The following is a 20,993-nucleotide window of genomic DNA, read 5'->3' as shown; positions in this document are numbered from 1 at the left end:
CCCAGCTGGGATCAGGAGTGGAGCAGGTGGCAATGCCCACCCCCAGCATTCACCCAGCTGGGATCAAGAGTGGAGCAGGTGGCAATGCTCAGCCCCTCCTTCACCCAGCTGGGATCAGGCGCAGAGCAGGTGGCAATGTCTGCCTACCCTTTATCCAGCTGGGATCAGGCACGGAACAGGGGGCAATGACTGTCCCCCTCCTTCATCCAGCTAGGATCAAGAGTAGAGCAGGTGGCAATGCTTGCCCCCACCTTTACCCAGCTGGTATCAGGAGGGGAGCAGGTGGCAATGCCTACCCCCTGCATTCACCAAGCTGGGATCAGGAGCAGAGCAGGTGGCAATGTTCATTCCCCACTGTCAGCCAGCCGGGATCAGGAGCATAGCAGGTGGCAATGCCCGAACCCCGCCTTTACCCAGCCAGGATCAGGAGTGAAAGCCATGCCCATCCTCCCTGCCTTCATCTGGCCGGGATCAGGGATGGAGAAGGAGGGAATACCAGCCTGCCCCCCCTTTCTAGAGCCCGTTGTATTTTTCCCCACAACGGGCTTTGTTGATAGTTTCTCAGTATTTCTTTTCTTGCACTGGTCATTCAGGAATCAGACTTTAACTGTAAGAATAGGTTGAGTAATTTGATCTTTGGGAAGCTGTCAGTATGCTTCTAGATGGTTAATGCATGGTCATGAGCTGTTCTGAAAATTAAGACAGTAACAAATGTAAAACCCTCATCTCTAAAAACGTATGAGATCAAATTAATGATAGAATCATTGTCCTCATCCAGCATTCTTACAAAGCAAATCTACAGCTCATTGGGAAATAATAATTTAAATAAGAGATTATTACAAATAAGTACAACCAAAGGGTAATTGCTACTTTGGTTCTGTCTCAAATTTAGATCAACCTATAATGGATAGGCACCATAGAGATGAGGTTCCAGTGATACTCAACTCATACATCATCATTGCCACTAGCTAGTTTTAGTGTACTGAACACTAGTGTACTGACCAGCCTTAAGTGTATGTACTCTGTGCATCCAGGACATCTGCATCATACATAGCATGTTTCAAGGATATTCAAATAAGTTCCTCTCCATTGTTACTCTGTTCACTTGATTTCTTCCCAAAATACTTTGGTCTAATTTATGCATACGTATACATCTCTCAGATAGGCTGCATTTCATTTCTCTATACTTCATGGCTGATGTTTGAGTGGATGTTTGAGATAATATAAAAGGTTTTTCTGCAGTTTTATATCTGTGGAGGCTTGGACTGGCACACTCATCAATTGAACTGCCAGAAATAGCCAGCTGGCAATGTGTTCTTTGACCTTGGTCAGACATAGTTAAATATTCCATAACTCCAAGAACTGTGATGTGTATGCAGCAGTTTTCCTTTATTATTTAATTAGGATGTCATTTGCTAGTAAGGCCAGGAGTGAGGGCTGCTCGCCTTTAGCCTTACAGCAATGGTGGAGACTTAACTGCATAGCAAAGTTTCTCCTTCCAGTCATCTGCTATAACTTCAGGCATCTCCAAATAGAACACAAGCAGTCATCAATCACCCAGACTTCACATGATTCCATCTTACTTTCTGCAGGAACGGGGTAATCACTTTCCTTTATTTCTGATTTCATTTTTTTTATTGTAACTGCATGCTGACCTGACATTCCACGAAAAAAGCCAAATAGAAGAACTGTTTAGTTAAATGTATGCATTTTCGAGAAACATTACTTGATATTGTTAGAAGCTGTACCTCATTATAATTTTTCTGAAGCTAATTTCATTTTCTTACAATACTATAAGTAGTTTGTGTTTGTGATTACCATATGTAACAGTTCTGTTCACAATTAAAGTATCTTTTTCTTGCTCAAAATTAAATTAATGCTCTACAAATATACAGAGGCATTTGAGACGTACTAGCCATGCCTAGGCAACTTTTCATCGCATCCTCCTTCCCAGTTCCCTTGCATGCACAGAGTACAAATGATAACAGCCTTTTTCTGTAGAGTATCCAACACTGCCTTGTGTTTTGGCTGCCAAAGGCTAGGTCAGCGTTCCTCAAGGTTATATGTAAGTAAAGTGAGAGTGTTATCTTACAACTTGCTGCCAATACCTTCTTTATAAGATTTTGATGAGCACATCAAATAGAGAAAGGCAGATCACACCTTTGACCTTCAGAAACAATAACATAGTTTGTTTGTTGCAGGCAGGGGGTACTCAAAAGCCTGTTTAACCCAATCTCGAGATATAGCAGAAAAGCTGGATCGGTTCCATTCTTTACTTTCAAAAATTATCATGCAAATCTCATTACAGCATTAGATCCACTTTACAGTAATGAAATAACAAAATTAAACTGTGGGGACAGTGGATTAAATAATGCAATAGAAGGGCCAATACATATGACCAATGCTAACAGCTGGCTGCCTTTTTTCTCTCTGAACCATCAATGCACTTGTACTTAACCAGGCTCATGTACAAGATCAATCCATGCTCAAACATTTGTCACGGTGTGCAAAATAGCAGATCATTTGTGTTACGACGGGGGTGGGGGTTGCAACTGACAACAAGAGGAAAAGTCACAAACTGGTCATTAAATGTGATGCAGGAGAAACTGGAGATGCTGCATGCACCCAGTATTTGTTTCGCATTAGACTGTTATATGTGCAGTAATCGTCACATACAATATCATATAACATCTACAGTATATCAGCTCTTAAATTTAAGTGCATTTGGGCCGATCTTTATAGTTCTATTTATACAGGGGTCATTTTGTAGAAAAAGAGCTGGAGGAACTCATTAGCATAGCTCATTAGCATATGTCACGCCCCTTGACATCACCTGAAATGTGTCATTGGCATAACTGATTTGCATATGCCACACCCCTTGACATCACCTGTCCTGGCTGTTTTGGACCCAATCCTGGCCATTTGGGGCCAAAATTGGGCCCAAAATGGCAAAAAGGGGCTGAAAATGGCTGAAAAGGGGCCCAAAATGGTCAGGATCGGGCTGCTGCTGAGCAGGAGAGTGATCCACCACCCATCAGAGGCCCGATCCAGGCTATTTTGGCCCCAATCCAGGACAAAATGGGCCCAAATGGCCGAGAGTCAGGTGGGTGGGACCACCTGACATGTGACCTTTTGGGGGGAACTGCCAGAACTGCGTTCCTGCGTGTTCCCCCTCAAAATGAGCCCTGCTATTTATAGTTCAGAGTTTTCTGAGTAAAGTGCTGTTAAATTTTCAGTCTTGTCATTTCTAGTTGATTTTTTAAAAAGGACCTATTGTGGTCTTAAGAGTTTCAACAGACATCTACTGGCCGGAGCCTTAAGTCAGCGCACGAGGAATGCTTCTCTGCCTTTGGCAGGCCTGCTGGTGTCATCCCTCTTACCCCCTTAAAAGGCCACATATAATGGAGCTCTTGAAATAAAGCTGCTAGTAGTGCCCTCTTCAGGCAAATCTAGCCTGTTCTATCTTGGTCCAATAATGTATTTATTTATATATTTAAATATTTATATACCTGCCCTTTTCCTGAGCATCTTAGGACCTAAGGCAGGTAACAATAGTGTTAAAACTGTTTTATAAAGCAAACACCAAAAACAACAGATATAAAAACATTAAAAATAGTCTAAAATCGTTTTATACCACCCACTTGTGGGTATTCCTCCTCTGCCCAGGCTCAAACACCCCCCAAAGCTTTCCAGAACACTTTATTTTGCAGCCTTGCCAGAAAGCGCAGAGGATAGAAATTCCCTGAACTCTTCTGGGAGACTGTTGGAGAGGCATGGGGCAGCCACTGAAAAGGCTGGAGCATGGATTGTTGCCAAATTTGCCTTTGTCAAGGAGTCATTGACAGTAGACCCTGCTGGGAAGAGCAAAGCTGCCAAATAGGAACATGCAGGAATATGACATGTTTCTCCTATTCACACATTCTGGAAACCGCGTCACCCTTTTTGCAAAAGGATGGGAAGCGGCCCTGCTAATCAACTTGACATCAAAGATGTCTCTCCCAGGCACCATGGATGAAAGGCTAGATATCACATAGTTGTCTTTGAACTGGTACTTGCAGGGCTATTTCACAAAGGCTGCAATGAAGTGGGAACTTTGAACTGATTGTCTAGATAAGCCTGAATATTTGATTTTAATCCAAAATACACTGAAGAGGTACACACATTAACATGAGCCAGGAAAAACCCTAAAGCATGCAAGATAAAGGAGTAATTTGTATGATTTTTGTAAGGAAGCGTTTAGGTATTTGGGTTTTCCTTACTTGGTAAGTTCATTCTAAACAAATTAGACCTCTCATGCCTTATTGGAGTTTTGCCCAGTCGAGTGTTATAAACATAAATAAGAAAACACTTGCCTGATAATAAAGGCATGATTAAAGACAGTTTTAAAACCTTGCATAGGACTGAGGCTTAAAATTGATGCCATGGATCTAAGCCGTTACTCCAGTCTACGCCCATTGATTTCACTGGGAGAGCAGTAAGGCATAACATATTCTATGTGACCCAAGTTGCCAAGCAGTGAGAAGCTTCTGGGCTAACACTTTTTGGGATTAGTTACCTTTGAACAAGGGAGCACTTTGTAGTAATCTGCATTATTTACAAATATACAGACAGAGTGTAGGTGGAAGCACATGGGCAGTTCTACTGGGCAATGGAGCTGCTGGGGATTAACAGTCTACCTTATATAGGTTAATCCACAGTGATCAGTGGCCAACACTATGTTTGTAATGCCGTATGCAAGAAAATACCATTACACGTGACTCTGGTAATAAAGGTAATAATATTTTAATAAGAATACTGTTATAATAATATCCTTATGCATGGTATGTTCACTTCCCATTAATTGATGTATCTTTTAATGCTTGACTCCAAATGCTTACGGTTGTTTTCTGTAAAGCTTTGTCTGCATTCTGGTACTCCTGGTGTAATTGTTGCAACATCGCAGTGCAGCATGGTTTGTCAGTCTTGTATTCAGTCAGTCAGTGTTCAGTGCATATCTAAATTTGATGCCCACTTTGCACAGTTGTGATATTCAAATGCCTGGTTTCCTGCACTGCTCTTTAAAGTACATAGCACAGGTCTTACAAAAATCTGAATGATTTGTCTGGAAAGCTGCATGATTCATTTGTGGAGTCTGTTCAACTGAAGCTTCAGGTTAATTTGCTCTTTCTTCTCTAGGAACTGCTATCCATATAGCCATATGTATTATGATAGTTTCATACAAATAGGTATTGGTAGATAACTTGGGGATCTTAGAAGTATGGAACAGCAGCCATGACTCACTTGTTCCAAGCACTACTGATATAGCACTTTCACTTCTGTCTTGCCAAACAAATACCTGGGGAAAAACTGATGTTCCCTCTTTTGAATTGACATCCTGTTTTTGTTATAAGCAGCTGCCAGTATTCTTTCTCTTTGTTGCTTATGTCAGGAAAGGTGTTTTTTGGTGTGCTTTTGTCATGGCACTCAGAACAGCAACCCAAAGCACCACTCGAAATTCTATACAGAAATCTTCTGAACAAACAGGCCTAATGGCAAAATACAAGGATGTGGCTGTCACAATGACAAATTATCATCCACTAGTTATTAGATCTGGGAGTCTCCCACAATAAAAAAGCATTTGCTGGTGTGCCAAGATGTAAGACTAAGCCCTAGGTATAGTTATTATTTGTTATTGTTTACAACACATATTCTGCCTTTTTGGTCCACCAAGGCACCTAATGATTAAAACAACATAATAAAATATGTCATAAAACCAACTACAGAACTACACACAGAAAATACACATATAAACTAGAAGGCAGGAAGGAGGAATCATTGAAAGAACACCAAACAACATTTAAAAGCAATATATTGTTGAAGGCTTTCACAGCTGGAGAACGAAGGTTGTTGTGGATTTTCCGAGCTGAATAGCCATGGTCTTGGCATTGTAGTTCCTGACGTTTTGCCAGCAGCTGTGACTGGCATCTTCAGAGGTATAGCACCAAAAGACAGAGATCTCTCCGTGTCACAGTGTGGAGAAGATGTTGGCAGGTAATTTATATCAACTCAGGAAAGTGCTTTTGGGCTGAGTCATCCTGTAGGAGTTTCCCAGGGTGTGGAATGCTAATGGAGGGAGGCGTCACTGTATCCTGAGGAGGTTCTTTTGCATATGGATTGGTGCTTGATATACTAATCTTCTCTGCAGGGCTATTGTGGGATGTAGCGTATTTCGTTAGCCTGGTGTTTTTCAGGACTGGAAATCATGCTCTATTCATTCTTAAAGTCTCTTCTTTCCTGTTGAAATTATGCTTATGCTTATGAATTTCAATGGCTTCCCTGTACAATCTGACAAAGTAGTTGGAAGTGTTGTCCAGTATTTTAGTGTCCTGGAATAGGATACTGTGTCCTGTTTGAGTTACGCTATGTTCAGCCACCGCTGATTTTTCCGGATGGCCAAGTCGCCAGTGTCTTTCATGTTCTTTTATTCTTTTAACATTTAAAAGCCTTCACCTAGTGAAGGAACACAGGGGTAGAAGAGATAAATGAATATCCCTGGGAAGAAGTTCTGTAATTTTGGCACCTCTCTGGGTAGCCACCCATCTACCCTTAGAAAGTGAGGACACCTGAAGCAGGGACTCAGAGAATGACCAGACCTGTCAGGTAGGTTCATATAGGCAGTCCTTAAGGTATGTTGGACCCATACTGTATAGGGCGTTAAAGGTCAGTACCAGCACCTTGAATTGGACCTGGAAACAAATTGGGAGCCAGTGCAGATGTGCCAAGACTGGAATGATATGCTCCCTGTTGAAAATACAATGTCTTGTGTACAGAGAAGGCAGAAGACACAGAATACCTGCAGGGGGTAGCAAATCTGACAGTTAGATAGATAGCAAAATAAGATCCTTCTTCCTGTCTCTCTTCTGTCCTTCTTGCATGTCTCCAGATTGTATTCTTGGGCTACTTCCTGCTTCTTCCCGGAAGTCCCTCTCTAAGTTTAGTGAGATAGTTAGTATCTACTCTGTTTCTCTGCTTTCTTCCAAAGTTGCAGTTCCTGAATAAACTCTCTTCATTCACTCAATCAAATTCAAGATCATTCCTAAGATACACCAGAGCCTACAATCCCTACAACACACTCTGGTCAACATCCAAGATCAGGGGTAGCGCAAGGTTTTTTGGCACTTGCAGCCAGCTGGCCGGGTGCGTCTCCCGCGCGCAAGCGCGCACGTGCACCGGCCTGCGTGATGATGTCACGTGTGACGTCATCACGGGAGCGCACGCTGCTGCCACCAGCCCAATCGCTGTGGTGGGCGGCTGTGACAGTGTGCGGGCGGCCTCCGAGCTCTCCCACTCGGTTGCCTGCGCCGCCGTAGATGCCTGCCCATGGTGGCTGCGCCCAGCCGGGGGCGTGTGCTGGTGGCGGCGGCGGCGCAGGGCGGGAGGGATAGGAGGCTGTAGCTCTGTGGTGCGCGCTCCCGCACCCTGCGCCTTCTCTGGCGCTCCCTCTGGACCCCACGCCCGAGGCCACCGCCTACCTGGCCTCAATGGGCGCGCCGGCCCTGTCCAAGATGCAGCACTCTGTACCATCTGAAACTTTTGAACACTTTTCAAGGGCAGCCCCATGTACAGCATACTAGTAATCGAATCTAGATTCTACCAGGGCATGCACCACAGTGACCAGAGCTTTTCTGCCCAGGAAAGGCCACAGCTGGCTAACCAGTCAAAGCTAGTAAAAGGCACTGCTTTCATCTGCCTATCCAGCCATAGGCCTGGTTCCTTACAACCATACTCCAAGCTATGGACCTGCTCCTAAAATTGCCAACTCAGAGTTGGGAAACTTTTGGAAGTTTGGGGGCACAGCATGTATCTTTAATGCAAAAAATAAACCCTCCTGGCTTTAAAACAATACAGGACAGGATATATATACAGCATAAGAATGTATATAACACAGCATAAGAATACTACTCTCAAGCAAGCAGAATGGGGAAGTGGAGATCAGGCTGTCATTTAATGAACAGTTGAATGGGAGTATGCTCCACTGAATAAAAATGGCCTGCTTCCTGCACAGTATTGCACTGTCAGACAATGACCTTTGGCAAAACCTCTGAAATGCAAAAGAATATGAGATTCTAGTTTAAGAAGTTATCATTCTCTTGTGTGTGTATAGATAAGCTCGTACCTTTTGTTCACATGTTCATACTGTGAATAAACAAATTGCCTTTTCCACACCCAAAACACACAGAAAATGTGCTAAAAATAGCCTTTACAGTAATTTAATGTTTCTATGTCCAAAGCATCTACTGCTTATTTGTATTCCTTAGCTTCTAGCTTTTGCAATGCCAAATGTTGATGTTAATCTTAGCAGTTTAATGGAATCCACATTAGCAAAGGTCCCACGGTACAGAAAAGTGCCTGAAGAAAAAAGGCAGGAGATTCAACAGAAAGGAGCTGAAACTTCCTTGAGTTGTTTTATTGAGTCAATGGAGAACAGGTAAACAGTTAACTTCAGACTGAATCATAAAATACACAAAAAGGAGGAGACTACAAAGTTGGCAAAAGGACGTATGAAATCATAACCTGCACATAATGTACTAAACTTTTTCCAAAAAAAAAAAAGCATAAAGGAAAAAAAATTCCTATGCTGGGAGTGGAAGAACAAAATATTTTCAAACTTATTGTACCTATACACAGGGGAAATTGTTTACATTCGAACAATGAGACTCACAGTGCAATCCTGAACAGAGTTACATCCTTCTAAGCCCATTCTCTTCAATGGCAGTAGTAGGGTGTAACTCTTCTTAGGATTACACTGTCATACAAGACTAAAGAGAGAATCTTATCTAAGATTTAATGTTTGGAGATAGAAGGTTCTGAATAATATGCAGAGCTATGCCACTGACTTGTGTTCAAATTAACTTTTAGACAATTGTTATGCCCAGCAGGATCCCATGAAATGCCCAGAAAACTTGTGGTGCAATGCTAAAGCCAATCTGTAAATTGCTTAGGATAACAAAGAAAGTCACACACCACTGTGACTCAAAGATACACCACTCTGCTGGTGACACACCAGTGTAAACCTGGTGCTGGTGCAGCAGGACCAGAAATGGGCAGTGCAAGAACATGATAGGGTGTTCTAAGTCCCTTCAACCCACATCCTAGAACTGGGAAAGTTTTACCACAGAAATCACTAGTCTTAAGTATAAACATTCCCATTTAATTCAGTGACATGAAAAACAAAGCCCCTTCTGCCTGCTTTCTATCCTGCCTACATACCTATTGCACAGTTTAGGATATTGGCTAAAACTGTAGACAAACTCAGTTCTCCTAAGCCCTATATAACCCAGTCAAGACACTTGTATTTCAGGTGACGGGATGTGTGGCACATGGCATCTCTGCGGTGTCATGTCATACTAGGGTTGCCAGTTCCAGGCTTGGAAATCCCTGGAGATTTGGGGGGCGGGGTGGAGACTGGAGAGGACAAAGTTTGGGGAGGGGAGAGACCTCGGTGAGGTATAATGCTATAGACTCCCCCCTCCAAAGCAGCCATTTTCTCCGGGGGAACTAATAACTGAAGATCAGTTGTCTGCACAGGAGAGTGAGAAGCAATAGCAACAAGGAAAAGTAGTTATCATTCAATTGTCCACCTTGTTTGTGTCATGGTTGCATTTGGTTGCTGCTGGACAGCATCTTGTCAAATGTGCCCAAAACGTGTAACACACACATATCAACAAAATGGGATCATTATCCAATCTTGCATATCCATTTTCTCTTGAATATCGCCTTCTCCATTATTAAGAGCTTTTCTTTTTTTCCAGCAAAGAAACCTCCATCTCAAAAGAGTATTATCTCACTTGACATTTAGATGACAATGTCCATTTATGCATTGCATGATACAGAGATTAATTAATCTGTCAGAGAGATTTGTTACAAACTGTACATTTACTAAACTGATATAAAATGTTTGTATTGTAAAATTACAGAAACACAGACAAGATCTGGCTTGCATGTCTCTGCATGTCACAGGAAAACATACTTCTAGATTAGAACAAATAACTTTTAGTCACGTAAAAGTTAGCTGCACTTGTTTTTGGACTGCTTGCTATATTCCTTTCAATTTCCTAGTGTTGTAGCCTGTGAGGCATGATGCGTAGGAACGAAATTACCTATCTTGCCTCAGTTCACCCTTTGTTCTGTTCTATAGCCCACACAAAGGAGATTCTGGAAGCCTTAATAATATTGCTTCCAACTGGAAGACATCTGTGAATGGAGAACTCTACTAAACACAGAGAGAATACAATCAGTACCAAATACAGGACCTAAGCTCCTCCTATTAGGCTCACCAGTTTCACACGGGGCAGGGTATTCCCCATTCTGGATCCTGTTTCCTGCCACTGCTCTGGAGGTTGGTTGGAGTGGGGGGAATCAGCAATGGAAGATGATATGATGTCACTTCCAGGGAAAATCTGGAAGCAATGCCAGTTTTCTCTAGGAATTGCTGAAATCTATGATTTTATCATAGAATCTCTGGCAATTCCTAGAGAGGTGAGATGTCACTTCTGAGTTTTTCCTAGTGGCAATTTTCCCCCCTCCTCCCTCCAGCCACTGGAGCGATGGCAAGAAAGGGGAAGAAACACTTCCGCCCAAACAGGCATTAAGGGGGAAACAAAAATTAGTTAATTGTTGCCCACTTTTTGGCATTACAGCACTTCATGCCTAGAATGGTTCCCCCCGCCTTGTATTTTCCTTTTAACTGTTGCTGTTGCTTGCACTGTTTTCCATTTCTGTAATCCTACCACATCATTTATTGGACTTCCTTGCTATCTAATTGAACTGCTTTTTAAATGTAAGCCATCTGAATCTTGATGAGAAAGGCAGGCTATAAATGAAATAAACAAAATTTTAAAAATTGAAGGCTCATATATCAAACATCTGTCTTTCTGAGATTAATGTCTGTAATCATTATAAAATACAACAGAACCATGGTAAACAGTCATCACAGCCAACTGTTGTGATATGTTACTAAAAATTTGGCTCAGTGCATTATGTCAAAAAAGGAAAAGAATGTTAGAAAAAAACTATTAGAAAAACGAATCAACAGAAAGTAATACCATAATACTCCTGTAAAACAATGATGCACGCACATCCCAAGCATAGATCTGATCACCTCATTTAAAATGAATACAGCAATACTAGAACGATAAAGAAATGCTATTGCTAAAAATTCATCAGGACTATGAAGGACCTTCTATATGAGAAGAGACTAAATAATTAGGAACATTCAATTACAGAAAGAAAAAGAGCAGATGATGACACAACTCTATCAAATCATAGGGAAATCAGAAAGGTCGTTTTGTTTGCATGACAGAAGGAGAATGTTCAGTTACATGCATATGAAGTACGTTTAAATGTTATAAAAGCATTTTCTTCAAATAGTATACGATTCACTTATGGAAATGAATACCACAGGTTGTGAAGATAGTCATGGCATAAAGAGATTTCTTAGAAAATCAAATCATTTCATTCAGGATTTAAACCCAGTGACAATTATCTTACGCACATCTACTAATCCCACAATTTCAAAATCTATGAATACATGAAAGATGACATATTTTTCCATTTCCATGACTGACAATGAACCATGTATCAAGCATGCAGTGCTGGATACTCAAGGCAAGCTACAAGGTCAAAGTAGCCAAATCTTAGCATGTGCGCTGAATAGCAACATATTAGACTTGCTGCACTCCAAACCAGGATTGTAGTTGAGCCTGGATCAGTTCAGATCATGGCTGGGAGACGGATGAGAAGGCTGGAAGCTAGCAGGACTCTAAGGAGGGTTCCCATCCTGTAGAACATAATTGTTTAACAATAGAATTTTGGAGTGTGAAAATTTGAGTGTGACTCTCCCAGTGGTGCCTCTGTGCCCCACTTGGGTCAGACATTGTGCAGATATTTTTATCCTGTTAGGCTTCAGCTCCCTAGGGTTGTAGTCCAGAGCGAGGCCTTCCAGTGTCCTTTCAAGGTAGGCTGCAGGAGGTGCCTCAGTCACTAGAAGAGGACGGGGGGGTTCACCTCCACTGTGTAAGACAGAATGATAGACTAGATCATTCTGATCCAGCAGGGCTCTTCTTATGTTCTTAACTCACCTAGGCCCTCTTTCCCTTGCCTCCACCTCTTCTCTGACAGCACCTCTTCTCTGACAGCAAAGTAGATATCTGGCCCAAAGTAGATATCTGGCCCTTCCCTCTCAGCTGCCCTCTCAGCTTCCCTCTCAGCTGCTTTTTAAAGGAGCCCATGGGAATGGGACAGCTCCAGGTTCATGCAATGCCAATATGGGTGGGGTTCTGTGGGGCATGGCCAATAGGAGAGGCTGGGTTCTCAGTGCAGCCTCCTCCCCCTATACCCCGCCCTTCCTCACTGCTGCTGCCTCCTCAGTCTGTGTGGGCCCAAGAAGGATGGGGACACAGCCAGCCTGTTGTTGCATGAGATTAAAAAGGAAGTAAAGTAGCAGGGTTTGATATTAGTGCATTGGAAATAAGAAGACAGACTTCTGTGGTATTAGCTCTATAAAAATACTTTACAATGTAACAGGGGGAAAGGGTATATTTGGTAAGGAAATAAAGAATAGCTAACTAACTACGTCTTGATGGCTAGACTAGAGTTGCCACTTACCCTGGGAAGGTGTGAAGTCTTTGTTTGCGAGTGCGTGTAGTGTGTGCATGCTTTCGGCGTATGTGATGATGTCACTTCCAGGAGTGATGTCATCACGCAGGTCAAAGGCCAGCTCACAGGCAGAAGGGCGCTCCCTGCGCAGCACTAATTTGTCCTGAAACGAGTCTGCTGTGGGGTGCTGCGCACCACAATTCAGCCTGCTATGGCTGCAGGAGTGCATCGTGCCACCTGGGGGTATGCTGTACTGCCAGGGGGGGTGCCCTGGGGAGCGTGCCCCCCCCCGCTGGCCAAGTGAGTGAGTGCAGGGGAGGGAAGGGTGGGAGCAGGGGATCCCCCACCCTGGGCAGCGGAATAGCATCCCCAGGCTATACTAGGAACTTAGAAATAGAAACTTAAGAGACTAAATATTGAACACACAGACAGAACTGAGAGCTCTGAGAGGACTGAGACAAAGAGCAATAAAACCTTAATATATGTTGCTAGCTAATTCCCCCCCAATAAACTGGCTCATCCAATAGACAATCCTAGATTCCTTTATTAAGACTCCTCTTTCTATGGTGGGAACTTTTACTCAAAGTGGTCCTGCGCTAACTAGCTATCTGACTAAACAAGCAGAATAACAATTTAACTCTTTCATGACTGAACGTAGGACACTTGCAAAAATCCCAACACAGCCTCAACCACAGGGTTGCTAGCAGATGCCACGGAGCCCTGCTTCCCTGCTGTGTCATGTGGCGAGTGCAATTGGCTTGGGCTGTGGCTCACCCAGCTCTTTCTTCCCTGCTTTTGGGCAGGACCTGGGCTCTGAAGATGCCAGGGATGGCTTGAACGTTGGCAGAGCCTACATTGCCCACCCAGGAATCCCTTTCAGCCCTGGTAAGTTCAGGGGTAGGGCTCCCAACCTGACACATCCACGGCAACTATATTCCTAAGCATTTGCAACTGAAAGCAAAACCACTGGTGCTTCATGCTGACATTTCTAATGCAGTCTTATTTTAGTTCCTTACTCCCATGGAAAAAAATTGGGTGTACAGACTTCATACACTATATGTCTGACCATTGCACATTTTTAAGCATTTGTGCCAGAAAGGTTACCTGCCCTGCTATAAGAGTAAATGGGCCATTTAGTTGGATCCCAGGAGAAAACCAGTCCGTTACTACTGCAGCCAATCAATATATTTTAGGCATGAGATGAACATAGATTATTCCGTTCACGTGATCACTGAGAATGGTTCTCGTTTGGCTTGATAACAGAGGTAGGAGGAATTGGTGAGCAGGAGGGGTATGAACAGCTCACGCTGCGTGTTCTGCTGCTGGCTGTGGTGGAACCTCCTTTTTGAAAACTGCTTGCATAGCTAAAGGCCAATGGCAAAGTATTTAACACCCTTGAAAATGATTTAGAGCCAAAATAGTTGTGTTACCTTTAGCTTGTAAGAGACGAGTGATTTGTTTAAAGTACTTGTCGCAGGATGCTGCTTTGCCCAAAATGCAAACATGGCATTAAATGAACTAAAAGGGGGGAAAGAACCTATATCCTGGTTAAAAAAAGATCAGCAAAACAATGGAAATTATAAAGAAAGCTGAAAATGGTTTATTTCAAACTGTAATGACATATGTATGAAGATTAAGGAAAACTGACTTTTATTGTAATATAAGGGATCTGGGTTTTTTAATGCATGTAATAACTTATAATGCCTTTGTGATTATTATTATGTAAGTTAAATTTAAATTTTTGAAAAGGGGAAGAAAAGCATCATAGTATGACATTAGGCCTCTAATCTTTTGGGGATGTGTTTTCAAAATGCTGTTAGTCCTGCCACACAAGCACCGGAGTTACCATTCTTTGGGTTTCTGATTGGTCCATTGGGTCTCTAGAAGTTAAACCTCCAGGAAATGGAGAAATGCATCTTTATTGTGGGGTACTTGCATTTAGATGCATATATATGTTCATGAAGGTACAACATAAAACATAGATTTCCATTTAACACACTATAAAGCATGGTTGTATATTACAGGAGCTTATGCTTTCATAGTACACCCCCAACCAAAAGAATGAACATCCTGTTTGATTTTAAATAATGTGATCAGATGCAAATATGATTAATCCAAAATTCTCATGTTTTTTCCTTACAAAAGATCTAAATTCAGCCTCTAAACACAGTTCATACCTGGGCCAGAGTGCACAGTAAACAAATCCAGGCAATGCTGTCCAAGCCAAAATATATTGAATTAGGACTGCCTATAAAATCTTGGTGTTTCGTGGGGATTAGTGCCTCATATGCGCGTTTTCTGTAGTGAAACATTTACAGAGCAGTACTAAGCAGAACTACACCCTTCTTAAATCCACTGACTGCACTGAATACTCTGCCATGCTTAGGCAATGCAGCAAGACAAAACCGCTCTTACAGATGACCTTTAACACACAAACAAATCAACAACTTTGCCTGAGAAAATCAGGCCTCAATCAACTTATACAGCCCTTAATAAAAAAACCCTTTGAGCACAACAATCTTTGACAGGAATGGAAGGACTCCCTCTGGAAACCATTCCAAAGAACAGAGCAGCAATCAAAAAAGTTCTCGGGAGAGCAGCGGTAGTACATGCCACTTGCTGTGTGGGCACTACAAGAAGGAGCTGTTTGGCCAAGGAAAGCTGACGCATGGGCATAGCCAGCTGCTGCACTTGAGTCCCTAAGGTGCTGTCTATGGGCACGTGAGTAGCGTCAGACTAGAGGAGGAGTTGGTGTAGGTGTCAGTGGATTCCCAAGTGCTTTTAATTAAGAACTCCAGTTTGGATCAGGGTCTTTCTTTCTTGGGGTAATCTTTCCACCAATGCCATTTTCTCAGCCTCAAATGGTGCCCTGGAAGCTGACGTCTGATCTATTGGAGGAAGCATACAGGGCAAATAGCAGTTACATGTGACTGTTATAGGTCAGGAAAATGGAATGAGGAGGAAAGGGTTTAACCTCTGTGTCCCGTCCCCCCCCCGCCCCCATTGTTGTCCTGAGTCTGACCAGGACTTCTGGTTGAGCTTACTATTTACCAGTTTAACAGTACTTGGAAGATCCATTTGCCAGTCTCCTAATGTCTTGACTAATTTAACTTTCAGATTTTGAAGTATCTGCCTGTATAAATCATAAGGATCTGAGCCTTGGCTAGGCATTTAAAATAGAAGTCTAGATGCATGATTTTTATAACTCAGTTTGGGGACAAGGACATGATCTGTAATCAAGGCAGAAAATTTATGGAATTGCTAATAAAACACCAGGGGTCGATGAGGATTTTGTCTCCAGATCCAGCACATTTTCATCCCTCCTTTTCCGCCAGGAGCTCAGAACATGGAGAAGCTCAGAACACAGCTCCCCTTCTCCTATTTTTTTCCTCACAATCACCCTGCGAGGTACGTGAGACCAAGGATAACAGGCACAGGGAGGATTTGAATCTGGATATCCTAAGCGTATGCACTGCAGCAGCTTCACAGAGTGAGGCTTTATTCACAGCCAGTGAAGTTTTATCGTGTGCGTTATGAGCCCACGTGCAACGGCCGGATCAGGACCATCTCCATGTAAAAACGATGCCGGTCTTGGCAAGCCGACGTTTCCATTTTTCTTTCCATGTTACGTCTACGTTGGCTACATTTATGTATCAGTTCTGGATAGCAGGACTGCCAACTGGCCCGAACTATCTGCCAGGTACTTTTAAACTGGTAAATGGTAAGCGCAACCAGAAACTTGGTCTCTCTCTAGCAAACACAGTCTCCTCCTGCGCCTGTTTTGTTTTCAGCAAGAGAAACAACGTGGTGGGTATTATTCTCACTGGATCGTGTCTGTCCTTCAAGGAGCACAGCAACAGCGGCTGGCTGAAAAGCTGGCAACCCTACAGGACAGGATGCGCAGCTGCAAAGGAGGAGAGAGCTCTTGTACCATTCTTTCTATCCGTCCGTGCAAATTTCTTCGGCCACTGGGGCCCCCCAGTTCCTTCTCGAACACATGCAATTTGCAAGACCAGGCCCTTGGCTTAGGGAGCCCCGAGCGCGTTACACCGCAAAGAAGCCCTGGCGACGACCTCTCTAGAGTGGCGCAATTGGCAGCTCCCGCCTGCGGTGTAACTAAACTGGGAGAAGGAGTCGCGCGAGGCTGAAGCATGCCCGTTGCTGAGCACAGCAGGCCTGGCGCTCCCGGCCTGGCTGGCAGCCGCTGCCATTACCCAGACGCCGGCTTGGGCGCGCTGCTTTCTGCAGCCAGACGCGGCTCTGCTCCAGTCGCTCTGCAAAGCGAGCCAGTGATCAGCCGCCCGCTAACGCCGGCGAAGGCCCGGGCAACGCTCCTGGCGGCTGCGATGCGGCTCCCCTCTGGGTCCCCGGCATGAGCGCCTCGGAGGGTGAACACGATGTCTTTCAAGGTGAGCCCCTTGCCCGCCAGCTCGTGGGCGGGGGTCTCCGGCTGGCCTCCTGCGCCTCTGACCCCCCCCCCTCCCCCCGAGCGCTGCAGAGGCTGTCGCGGGCCTGCGCTTGGCCTTCGGCTGTGTAGAGACGGTTCCCTCGCTTTCACCCCGGGGGTGGGGTAGGGAGACTAATAAATGGGAATCGGAAAGTATCGAGTTTGAGTGAAACGCTTCATAGTTTGTACTAGGGTTTGGTACTTAGAGATTTGTATTTGCAAATAAGGTAGTGGGAAGTCACGCCCTCCACCCTAATCGTAGCTTTGTGCGGGTTGATTGTGGCTCCTGAAAGGCGAGAGGAAAGCTCTCTGTACATGCCCAGAAGTATTCTGTTTCCTTTGCTTCGCATAGTGCGGAGTGGCGTCCTAGCGTAGAAAAGGGATAGAGCAATAGTGTCTTCTAAGAGGTGCTTTACTGCGGATATAATGTTCGTGTTTGAGGAGTGTGTTAAAGGGTCTGGTTGCAGATGTTATGATCCTTTAAAAATATACATATACATAAAATTTTCCCACAGTATGTTAATGATTTGTTTTTAACCAAAACATGTAAAAAAGGATCTTAACAGAATACAATTCTTTTTCCCACTAGCTCACTGGTTCCTTCATCCTTGATTGAATTCACATAGTCTCTGTTGCACACACATTCAGTGCAATCCGAAGAACACTTTTTAGGAAGTAAAGCCCTGTTGAATAGACTTGAGTAGGATTCTGAGTCGATCTGCTTAGGATTTCTCTCTTAGTAATGCTTTCCATCTCATTCTTGGTTTTCAGTCTCAAAAGCTACAGTAATTATTGTTCAAAGTATTAAAAAGCAGATACACACAGTGTGTTGTACCCAAATGATTAGACAACATTTTTGCAATAATGAGATTTGATTTGCACATTAAAAAGTTTGCATTAAATTGCATACCCAGTCTTGGCTTTGGCTTCCTTGAAGTTGCTTATTATCTTCAATATGTTATCATTGGTGAGATTTTTAAAAAATCAAATCCCTTCTGGTAAAGGAGTTGTGAAAATCCTGTTTCTTTTAGAAAAAGAAAATGATGCTTGACAATTGTTACTGTAGTGTTTTAACCATTTGCTGTGTTTTGGAATTCATTCAGTGATTCTAAAATGTTCAAAATTACTGATTTCATTTAACTTTTAAGAATTTGTTCTTGGTTCAAAACCATATTCGATACTGTTTTGGGATTAGCAAACTTGGTGATGGAAAATACCATCAAATTGCATCCAATTTTTGACTACTCATGGCAAGAGACCAACAGAGGTAGTTTGTCATTGCCTACCTTTGCAAAGTGAGTGACCCTTGGACCTCCAGGGTGCTATCCAAGTACCAACCAGAAGCTTACCCTCCTAGCTTCTGGATCTGATGAGATTGAGGTAGTGCAGGGCAAGCAAACTTGGTTGCGAGGGGGAATTAAGATAGGCCTACTGGAAGGGATGTTTTGAATAGTTCTATCTGCTTGATTTCATTGATTTGTTAAAGAGAGAGAAGGCTTACAATTGATCAGAAAGCAAGAGATGATAGATAACTGGTCACTACATTATGTTGTTGATATATTCTTGGTTTTGTTTTTTAAGTGACATTGATTTCCAGTTCAGAATTCAATAATACATATTTCTTGCATCTTATTGTGCTGCTTTATGTTCCTTTTTATAATTATGTATTTTTAATTATTGCCATTATAAATTATCATGGGCGGGCCTATCACTATGGTTTTGTTTGAAAACTTGACTAATGTGCTTGGGCTGGAATCTCTTTCCAAACTGAAGAAAGAAGAGAGAAAGCTGTAAATTGGCTGCCGGTGAAGCAGTTTTTCAGAATCCAATGTGAGATTAGTGTCTGTGCTGCTGGTTTTTAGGAGTCTTCTTGCTTCTAGAAGGTTTTGCTTGTTTATTTATACATTGATTTGAAAGAGACCATGGGTGGATCCAAATAAATGCTCACTGCATAGATTATTCCTTCTTCTTGCTGTAGTCTCCCATACCTCCCTCCCCCCCCCCCCAGAAATGCCACACCTAAGAGTCAAGGGATCCTCAGGAGTGACATGGATGCATTATGGAGGAAGGGGCAATCTGTGGAAATCCTTTTGTGTGAGCAGAAATGCCCTTACACTCTTGGAAGGGGGAGTGTGACTTCTACTGGTGTTTTGGGGGCGGGGGGGGGAATTGCTTTAATTGAGTTATAGTGGATAAAATGGGAGCCCACACTTACTAGAAATCAGTGTTTCAGCAACAAATAGAGCACCTCTTTAAAAATTATCTTAAGCTTAAAACAGCCTGGAAAGCTCTCAGATACAACTGAAGCTTATAGTCATATAGAAAGGCAATGAAAGCCTTCTTCATTTAGCAGCTATAAGGGGTTGAAGATGACCCAGAAGCCCAGCTACAGAGTACCTAGCTGAAGGGGGCGGATTAAGGAGGTTTATGAGCAGCTGACTCATTTGGACTGTGGAACATTGTAGTCAGTAGCTGATAATCAACAGGCTTTGTCCTGGAGCCTGCTGGCAGGGATGATAAAGAACTGGAAGAACAGTCTCTAAAACTGGAAGATGCAGGAAGGAGAGTGCAGCAAGAAGCAGGAGAGGTCTTGAAGGAGACCAGCTGCAATCTGGAGCTGCGGGTGAGGGAAAAGCCCTTTCAGACTTTTAACCCATGAGGAGGCCTTTGTGCATCAATACAGCAGGAGCAATCCAGAAGTGTATGAGTAGTGGAAGCAAAATGAACTGGGATGACTGTATGTGGGAGCTTCTTCAGTATAAGAGACCGGATGATGGAGAGAAAGGGAAAGTACTGAGCCTAGCCAGCCTGATTGGATCAGTCCTGCTGACTAACAGTATACTCTCCCTAAATAAAGATTTGTTGCAGGCATTAGATCAGCAGTTTGGGCAAGGACATGTCAGATGGGGACAGAAAACAATTTAAGGGTTGCAAGAAGAAGAGAAACTCCTTGGAAAGCCAGCAGAAGATCTGAAGTCTGTGAGCCGGGCATCTCCAGATACCTGCAGAGCAAAGTAGGAGATTTCGGTAAAGATCCTCTGTCTTGTGGGACAATTTGGGAGGGATTTCGGTAAGCAGCCAGAATTACTACAGAATCGGAATCCTACTCAACCCAAGGCAAAGAGGTGCAGCTTATAGAGAGAATGACAATGGGCTGAACATAAGCATCCTTATATCTAATATTTATTTATTAAACAAAATTTATATCCCAACTAAGGTGATTTCCATGAGGGGGCCAACCCTGGCAATGGTTTAGGAAAACCCCAGGTTTGCAGAAAAACAGTGTGTTAAAATATTGTGGGGTAAAAACTCCTGGAAATAAATGGTACTGCATGTACAGGTATTGCAAAACAAAAATGCTGCAGTTACAGCAGTTTGGAAGTATACTGGACTGTCATAATTCCAAATCCTCATGAATGTTATTTATTTGGTGCTTTTTTATTTTGCTGTTTCTCCAAGGAACTCAGTTTGGCACACATAGATATCCATTCCTCTTCATTCCTTACAACAGTCCTGTGGGGTAGAGTAGGCTAAAAAGTAAGCCAGGGATCTGAACCCAGGTGTGCCCAGTTCTATTGCAATACTCTAACCACTATACCCTAACCACTATTCTACATGAGCAAACTACCAGAAGAAAGTTGAAAGAGGAAACTGGAGCTGGCTCTGGGTTACTTCCTCAACAACCTCCTTCTTCCTCTCTCCCTTTGTTGTGCTCTGATGGAAGTGGAGAGGCAGGCAGATTGGATGGCAGACAGAGAAAGGGAACCAGTATCAGCAAGAGAGAAGGAAACAGTAAGTGGTGATAAGAGCAGCAGGGCAGGGTTTTAAGAGGGAAGGGGCCAGTGAGGGAGAAATGGGACTTTCTCTTCCTCAGAGCATCCTTGTGTTTGTTTCTATTTCAAACCAGGTG

At 43.2% G+C, this 20,993-nt stretch overlaps 1 protein-coding gene across 2 annotated transcripts in view; it reads left to right on the top strand.

The window, feature by feature from the left end:
* The first annotated feature begins 16,742 nt into the window (after positions 1 to 16,742).
* ANKRD29 (ankyrin repeat domain 29) overlaps positions 16,743 to 20,993 on the top strand; it is a 43,531-nt gene continuing 39,280 nt past the window's right edge. Inside the window, exon 1 of one of the 2 annotated variants that reach the window (XM_054985964.1) lies at positions 16,743 to 17,045. In XM_054985964.1, the coding sequence (XP_054841939.1) occupies positions 17,034 to 17,045 (12 nt within the window). In that variant the 5' untranslated portion in view covers positions 16,743 to 17,033. Of the gene's footprint in view, positions 17,046 to 19,635; positions 19,707 to 20,993 lie in introns of those variants that run through there. The other variant, XM_054985966.1, reaches the window with a different exon arrangement.

The sequence above is a fragment of the Eublepharis macularius genome, chromosome 7 (assembly GCF_028583425.1).
Source record: "Eublepharis macularius isolate TG4126 chromosome 7, MPM_Emac_v1.0, whole genome shotgun sequence".
Classification (NCBI taxonomy): Eukaryota; Metazoa; Chordata; class Lepidosauria; order Squamata; family Eublepharidae; genus Eublepharis; species Eublepharis macularius.
This window is presented reverse-complemented; position numbering and strand designations above follow the sequence as displayed.